The 9,087-nt window shown below is 47.9% G+C and overlaps 1 protein-coding gene across 3 annotated transcripts in view; it reads left to right on the forward strand.

Moving 5' to 3' along the window:
- Nucleotides 1–4,148, forward strand: part of SLC4A3 (solute carrier family 4 member 3) — a 68,077-nt gene extending 63,929 nt beyond the window's left edge. For all 3 annotated transcript variants that reach the window (XM_089660635.1, XM_089660636.1, XM_089660634.1), the window contains 2 exons: nt 712–885; nt 3,924–4,148. In XM_089660635.1, the coding sequence (XP_089516761.1) occupies nt 712–885; nt 3,924–4,001 (252 nt within the window). In that variant the 3' untranslated portion in view covers nt 4,002–4,148. The remainder of the gene's footprint in view (nt 1–711; nt 886–3,923) is intronic.
- Nucleotides 4,149–9,087: the final 4,939 nt, after the last annotated feature.

A 9,087-nucleotide genomic window follows, 5' to 3' on the forward strand; every position in this document is an offset into this window, starting at 1 on the left:
CACAGGACCTGGAAGCTAGTGGAGATCACTGGAGTAGTGGTGTCTACTTCAGTGATTTCCAGCTTCTAAAGGAATCTCACAGGCAGGGGTGGCATTTTTCAGGGGGGTAGTGCTGCCCCCCCAAAAGAAGGGATGGAAGAAGGGACACATGCAACATGGGGACCAGGTGGGATCTGAGAGAGACTGCAGGCTGCTTGATGGTGTATGCAGAGTCCGAATCTTGTTTCCAGGGATGTCTGGAGCTGTGAAGGTGTCTTCTATCTCACTGGGGCGGTGGGAGGTTGTCAGTGTATGGGGGGTGGTGGTAGTGGAGGGCTCTCTCGGGTGTGGGGGGGTGGTGCTGGGGCATTGTTGGTCAATGTCATGCTCTCTTCGTGGGGGAGGGAGGTGTTGGTCGGTGTCAGGGTCTCTCCCTAGAGGGGGGGGGGGTAGGAGCCGATTTTTGTGTTGCCTAGGGCAGCATGAAACCTAAATACACCACTGCCCACAGATATGGTACAGCACATACATTACATTATATCGGTCCAAACTGAGCGAATATATGTACAAAATGCCACCTGGAATTCTTCTTTATCCACTTGTTCTTCCAAGGTACATTCTTTCCTTCTCTATTGAAAAGAAAAGCTTTGGGTGACATTTTCACTTTACGTGATGACGTTCTCATCTTTCTATTCATCTACACCTGGCCATGTCCTTGTACTGTCTCTCCAGGTGTGCACATGGAGGATGCATCTGTTCACCTGCGTCCAGCTCTCTTGTATTGTGCTGCTCTGGGTGGTGAAATCGTCTCCGGCTTCGCTGGCCTTCCCGTTCCTCCTCATCCTCACCGTTCCGCTCAGACGGTTCATCCTGCCCAAGTTTTTCCACGAGAGGGAGCTTAAAGCTGTGAGTTAGACTTCTACATTCCACACTGATTTACATTGAAACTGTAATATTTCCCAAATGTTCATGCTCTTTGTAAAAATGGCTTGTTCTCCTCTTGTGTGCCTTACAGGGTATTTGTGCGTTTTTGTGCATTGGGCAGTTTTGAATGGTTTGAATTGTTATTGAATGTTTAAAAAAAAATTATTCTGAAAAATGACCACCATGTGCCGCCAGATAAACTCTAAATAATCTCCAGCCAATTACATTATTTCTTTTTTAGTTGGGGGGGTGGGGGATTAGAACCCCTGTTAGCAGGGGCGTATTTACCACAAAGCAAACAAGGCATTTGCCTAAGGCGGCATTTTTCAAGGGGAAAGCGACGCCCCATGAAAGAAGGGATGGAAGAAAGGACTCACGCAGCATGGGGTCCAGGTGGGATCTGAGAGAGGCTGTGGGCTGTTTGATGGTGTATGCAGAGCCTGACTCTTGTTCCCGGGGATGTCCGGAGCTGTGAAGGCGAGTGTCTTCTCTCTCGCCGGGGTGGGGGGTTGTCAGTGTTTGGGGGGCGGTGGTAGTGGAAGGCTCTCTCGGTTGGAGGTGGGGGGGGGGCTGGGGTATTGTTGGTGAATGTCAGGCTCTCTTCGTAGGGGAGGGGGGTGTTGGTCGGTGCCAGGGTCTCTCTATGATGGGGGAGGGGAGACGATTCTTGTGTTGCCTAGGGCAGCACGAAACCTAAATTCACCACTGCCTGTTAGGTATCCAGTGCTCCTTTAGCAGGAGGAATTGCAGCACATTTAGAGGACAAAAGAACCAACATTCCTTGAATTATTCAGCAAACGTAATTCTTTAAAGCTGAATTCCAAGTATGGCAGGTTTGAGAAAGTTACACTCAGGAGCGGACTGACCATTTGGAAACTCGGGCACTGCCTGAGGGCCCGGGGTTAGTAGGGGGCTCCATGAGATGCCCCTGGTACCTTTTTCATAGGCTTTTTTGAGTTTGGGTAAGGACACAGGGGCTCCATAATCCCCTATTGCCCGGGGGCCCCATGAGTTGTCAGTCCGCCCCTGGTTACACTCAAGACTGGGACAATGGGTGGGCAGGAGGGACAACTGCCCTGGGCGCAGCGGTTTACTGTATGGATGGGGGCGCCAGTGAGCTCATTCTGATACAAGGCATTTTGACAAGCAGATGAGTGCTGGGGGTAGCATAACCCAAGCTCGCACATATTGAAGGGGGGGGGGGGGGTTTGGCTTCTTTGCCCTTTGATCTTGTTCTGGCACTGGTTACATTGGTCCAATATAACTATGCATATACTGTTGAATACCCTTGGAAACTGGAAATCACTGAAGTAGACACCGCTCCTACTGTGATTGCTGCCAGCTTCCAGATCCCAAGGCCAAGCGACTGCCCTGCTACATTGTGAACACAGGAGGACTCTCCCTTGGCGTGTGTGCTGTTCACAGAACATTTCTATCCAGTAATACAAGGCATTCTTTGATTGGACTAGGTGGAGATTGTGACATCACATTTCTATCCAGTAATACAAGGCATTCTTTGATTGGACTAGGTGGAGATTGTGACATCACAGCCCTGCATCTTCACCTCGTCCATTCAGAGAACACTTTGCATTCATTTAGAAAAATGCAGCATGTTCTTTAAATGGCACCTGTGCTGAGCCGGTGACCTCAATGTGGTTACTCTGCAGCAGGAAAACAGGACCTACAAGATAGCAGCAATCACAGTGCTTGTGGCGCCTACTACAGTGATTTGCAGCTTCCTAAGGGATCCTAGAAGCATGGAATACGTACAATTGGCCCAGGTTGGTGCAATGTAACTGCAATAAAATCTACACCTAGAATCTACCTTTAATGACCACAGTCGCCAATGATTTGTCACTAAGAAACGATTTGTCACTGCTGCAGGTTAAACCATCTCGCTATGTCGGTATCCTCTGCTGCAAATCTCTTTCCTTCAGCAATCCGTAGCTAAGCTACAGAAATGAATGCAGAGTGACTGTCGCTGGCAAGCTGATCGCTGACATGACACATTACTCAGTCTCAATCACCGAGCTACAGATCTCTGTAAAGTTAGCAAATTGACATTTCCCCCAAAAATAACTATGATTTCCTTAGCGGGAAAAAAAATACCGAGGGTCACTCCATATAAATCACCTGTCCGGGCGGAGTGACAACTCATGGAGCCCCCGGGCAATAGGGGACCATGGGGCCTCTGTGTCCTTGCCCACACTCAAACCACACCCAAAAAAGCCTATGAAAAAGGTACCAGGGGCATCTCATGGGGTCCCCTACTGACCACGGGCCTTCGGCAGTGCCTGAGTTCCCAAATGGTCAGTCCGCCCCTGCACCTGTCTGACATGGTCTTGGCAGAGGCCTGGATAGCAGATAGAACCTGGCAGGGGTTCTAATGCTGTGTTAGGCTGGCCATACACTATACAATTTTCTTGAGAATTTTGCTTTAGATTTACCAAAAACCAGATAATAGGAGGTCAAACCTAAACAACACTTTCAGTTGTATCCAATTAGGCAGGCCCTTGCACTACATAGTTGAAGGTAAATCTAAAGGAAATTGGACAGAAAATTTTAGGAAAATTGTATAGTGTATGGCCAGGCTAAGTCTTCGGCCACACCGAATCTGACTTTGAAATCGTGAGACTTCACTTGAATTTGCACAATTTCAAAGTTGGATGTCAGTCTGACTCCATGTGTGACTTGGAAGACATCTGTGTGACTTCATGCACAGATGTCTATGCAAGTCGCAGCTGAACTTGCAAAAAGTAGAGCATGAAGTACTTTCCAAATTGGTGCGACTCCAATGGAGACGGAATCGCTTCCATTGCGGACAACGGGGTGTGATTTGTCATGCGATTTGAAATGATCAGTTTGCACTGGTGTGACCGGGGACTTACTGGCCACAAAATGTTTCTTGGTTAACATACGGTATACATTAACTCTTAACATGTGCTAGAAACCCATTTTGGAGGAGTGACACCATGACTACTGATCTGATCACTCATGTCTGCTTGGTCTTTGTCTTCTAGTTGGACGCTGAAGATGTGGAACCAAACTTTGATGAAGATGGCCAGGATGAATACAATGAGCTTCATATGCCTGTGTGATCCCGCTCCACTGTGCCAAAATCAGTATGGATCAATTCACCAGAACTCTTACATATGGATCCTTTCACCAGAACTCTTCCATATGGATCCTTTCACCAGAACTCTTCCATATGGATCCTTTCACCAGAACTCTTCCATATGGATCAATTCACCAGAACTCTTCCATATGGATCCTTTCACCAGAACTCTTCCATATGGATCCTTTCACCAGGACGCTTCCATATGGATCCTTTCACCAGAACTCTTCCATATGGATCCTTTCACCAGAACTCTTCCATACGAATCCTTTCACTAGAACTCTTCCATACGGATCCTTTCACCAGAACTCTTCCATACGGATCAATTCACCAGAACTGTTTCATATGGATCAATTCACCAGAACTCTTCCATATGGATCAATTCACCAGAACTCTTCCATTTGGATCAATCCACCAGATCTCTTCCATATGGATCCTCTCACAAGAACTCTTCCATAAGGATCCTTTCACCAGAACACTTCCATATGGATCATGTCACCAGAACTCTTCCATATGGATCCTTTCACCAGAACTCTTCCATATGGATCCTTTCACCAGAACTCTTCCATAAGGATCCTTTCACCAAAACTCTTCCATAAGGATCCTCTCACCAGAACTCTTCCATATGGATCCTTTCACCAGAACTCTTCCATATGGATCCTTTCACCAGAACGCTTCCATATGGATCCTTTCACCAGAACTCTTCCATATGGATCCTTTCACCAGAACTCTTCCATACGAATCCTTTCACTAGAACTCTTCCATACGGATCAATTCACCAGAACTGTTTCATATGGATCAATTCACCAGAACTCTTCCATATGGATCAATTCACCAGAACTCTTCCATTTGGATCAATCCACCAGATCTCTTCCATATGGATCCTCTCACAAGAACTCTTCCATAAGGATCCTTTCACCAGAACGCTTCCATATGGATCCTTTCACCAGAACTCTTCCCTATGGATCATGTCACCAGAACTCTTCCATATGGATCAATTCACCAGAACTCTTCCATATGGATACTTTCACAAGAACTCTTCCATATGGATCATTTCACCAGACCTCTTCCATGTGGATGCTTTCACTAGAACTCTTCCTATATGGATCCTTTCACCAGAACTCTTCCATATGGATCAATTCACCAGAAGTATTCCATAAGGATCCTTTCCCAAGAACTCTTCCATATAGATCCTTTCACCAGAACTCTTCCATATGGATCTTTTCACCAGAACCTCCTCCTTGCAGTGTCTCATTTATATTCTGCTGGGGCCTGGAACTGATTTACCCCAAACCTGTTCTGACTTCTCCCACATTTCACATTCAGATCCCAGAACCCACAATAATATCACGTTGAGTTCCATGCTTAAAGAAGATCTATCATTAATTTTTTTTACAGTTCTATCCTCTATGGGACAAAGTGCATGTAGTTGTAGTACTTTGTCCTATGTTTCTAAGCACTTCGGTTATAAGATTCGACCTGTCCTCCCCCTCCCCCTTGCTGCTGCCACTCCAACAACAGCTATGAAGGAGACAGCTGATTCATAACTGCAGTATGTCTTGGCTGTGAGCACTTTATCAGGACAAGCAATGGCAATAGGGTTGGGCTTGATGTCTGAGTCGAACTTAAATTCGACTCGAACATCAGATGCTCGTGTGCTAGGCGAACACATAAAGGTAAGGATGTATGGTGGGCTATTCGTCCGCTGTACCCCACAATGCACTGCGCCCTGACAGTGCATTGCGATTGGCCAAAGCAATGCGCTGGAGCACAGGTCAGGTGCAATGCTTTAGCCAATCACAACGCATGATGACATCACAAGGGGGCAGACCCACTGGGTGACCCTGTCCCTTGTGACATCATCACAGTATTTAAAAACTGTCATCCTGGCGCAGCTGTCACACGGCGGGAGCCAGAGTTGAGAGCGAAGTGGCTTTTTTTCTTTTTTTTCGGGTCGGCGGTGGTGGCGGGCATCGTGATTGACGTTGGAACTACTTCGGGGGATTTTTTTAAATTTTTGTTTTTAATAAAGGACTTGTCAAAGACTGTCTTCTGTAATTTTTTACACTACACTTTTTTTTTTGTGAATGAGTAGCAGTACCACGTACCCCATACTCATTCGCACAGGTTGAGGGGCGGGATCTGGGGGCTTCCAGATTCTGATAAGCACCCTGCCCACAGACTCCCCCCCACAACCACCGGCCATGGTTGAGGGGAAGAGGCCCTTGTCCCCATCAACATGGGGACACGGTGCCTTAGGGGTGGGGGAGTTCCTCTGCCCCAAAGCACCCCCCCATGTTGAGGGCATGTGGCCTGGTATAGTTCAGAAGGAGGGGGCACTCGCTCATCCCCCCCCCCTTTCCTGACCTGCCAGGCTTCATGCTCTGATAAGGGTCTGTTATGGATTTTGGGGGGGACTCCCTTGTCATTCCTACAAAAAAATTTGGTGTGGGGGTTCCCCTCAAAATCCATACCAGACCCGAAGGGCTTGGTATGGATGGGGGGGACCCCACGCCATTTTTTTTTTCTTTTAATTTAATTGCCGAGCAATGCTGGTAGTTCTTTTTACATTCAGCTGTCAGATGGGAACCCCGCTGACAGCTGAAACATTAAAGAATGTTTTCACTATTATTATTATACAGGATTTATATGGCGCCAACAGTTTGCTCAGCGCTGTACAATATAATGGGAGACAATACAGCAACAATACAGTTCAATACAAGAGGGTTAGGAGCAGGGGCGGACTGACCATTTGGAGACTCAGGCACTGCCCGAGGGCCCGAGGTCAGTAGGGGGGCCCCATGAGATGTCCCTGGTACCTTTTTCATAGGCTTTTTTGAGTTTGGGAAAGGACACAGGGGCCCCATGATCCCCTATTGCCCGGGGGCCCCATGAATTTTCAGTCCGCCCCTGGGTAAGATACCACTTAGTGAATGGTCCCGGTTTGAAGCTCACGGTCAAACTTTTTTTAGGTTGGAATGTTCGACCACAAACTGAACAGGGGGGTGTTCAGCCCATCGCTAGACAGCAAGAGGACTGCAAAGGGAGGTGGGTCTAGTCAGCCTCTGCACTCCTCTTGCTGCTGCCTATCTCAGGAAAGAGCTGACAGCTGAGGCAAGCTGCCGATATGAATCAGGCGTCTCCTTCTTAGCTGTTGTCGGATCAGCCGAGGGAAGGGGTGGGCAGGTTGGACCTCATAACTAGAGTTACAAAGTGCTTCGAAACACGAGTACTGCATTCACTTTGTCCCATAGGAGACAGAACTGTAAAAGAAAAATTATAATGATAGATCTTCTTGAAAAAAACGATGGAATAATGAAAGCGAATAAACAAAGTATTTATTAAATATTAAAACGAAAGACCGTTCAGAATTTTCTTTTACAAGTGAGCTGCAGTCAGACACCAAAATACCCCCCTAAATACCCAGATGAAATACATCCAGGGGAGCTGCTTTATATGTCCAGTTTTGTATAACTCTGAGATCAGGTGAGGTAAGAACAGGGGCGGACTGACAACTCATGGGGCCCCCAGACAATAGGTGATCATGGGGCCCCTGTGTCCTTGCCCACACTCAAAACACACCCAAAAAAGCCTATAAAAAAGGTACCAGGGGCATTTTATGGGGCCCCCTACTGACCCTGGGCCCTCGGGCAGTGACCAAGTGCTCGAATGGTCAGTCCGCCCCTGGGTAGGAAGAATCAGCTGGTCCCTGCTATGTATGGTCAAGCCTGCATTTTTCTGTTCACTGCATTTTACATGCCAGTCTTCCCTGGAAAGAAGATGTACTCGCTGCAAACCACACCAAACATGCAGTAAAAAGATATTTTAAAAATCCACAGTGTAATAAGGGCTCATTCACATGAGCGGCCAGGATGTGGAAAAACCAGGCAGTTGAGCCGTGGTTTTACCACCCTCTGAACAAGAGCAATGTAGCTGCTCAGGGCTACACATGATAATTAAAGTTGTTGTAAACCCTTACAGGACCGTGGATAAGGGAGTACCACCAGTCCCCCTGTGCGGGGCCCAGGCCAGCAGGGGGGCCCAGGCAGCTGGGTGAATTGGATGTGGGCAGGGAGGGTGATCGGAATGGCTGGAGGGGCAAATACTGGAACTGATCTCCTGTATGGCTCTCCCTGCAGCAGCTGAAATCTGGCTTCTTCTCCTCTCCCTTCTGCTTGCTTTCAGTTGCTGCATGCCATACAGGGGATCAGTTCCAGTTATTGCCCCCTCACTGCACCCATCACCCTCCCTGTGCACTATACTTTTCACCCTGCCAGTTTCCCGTTTGTGCCCCCACCCTTGCAGTGCTGCTGACTTCCCTCCTCTCCTTCCCACCAGCAGCTGCAAGCACATAATAGGATCCTTCAGGATGGAGAGTGGGGTAAGGGTCCGGTAAATAAGTCACATTTACCAGGCCCTTCCTTTCCTGAATGAACACAATGACTGATTGGTACCGATCACTCACTGTGTTCATTCATAAATAAAGCATCGTAAACCGTTTTTCTTGGGGTGGAGGGCCCTGTCAAGAGAGAAGTCACAAGACTGCTATATACTGCTGATGAGAAAAGGTATTTAGCAGTTTATATTTACTGTGTGTGAGACCAGATATATTGAATGCAGGGTCCAGGGAGACCAGATGTAGTGAATGCAGGTTCTGGGGAGACCAGATATAGTGAATGCAGGTTTCTGGGAGACCAGATACAGTATAGTGAATGCAGGGTCCCGGGAGACCAGATATAGTGAATGCAGGGTCCGGGGAGACCAGATATAGTGAATGCAGGGTCCGAGGAGACCAGATATAGTGAATGCAGGGTCCGGGGAGACCGGATATAGTGAATGCAGGGTCCGGGGAGACCTGATATAGTGAATGCAGGGTCCGGGGAGACCGGATATAGTGAATGCAGGGTCCGGGGAGACCGGATATAGTGAATGCAGGGTCCGGGGAGACCGGATATAGTGGATGCGGGGTCCGGGGAGACCGGATATAGTGAATGCAGGGTCCGGGGAGACCAGATACAGTATAGTGAATGCAAGGTCTGGGGAGACCAGATATAGTGAACGCAGGGTCC

The sequence above is a fragment of the Staurois parvus genome, unplaced genomic scaffold (assembly GCF_062004578.1).
Source record: "Staurois parvus isolate SC_StPar_1 unplaced genomic scaffold, SC_StPar_1.0 ptg001255l, whole genome shotgun sequence".
NCBI classification, from domain to species: domain Eukaryota; kingdom Metazoa; phylum Chordata; class Amphibia; order Anura; family Ranidae; genus Staurois; species Staurois parvus.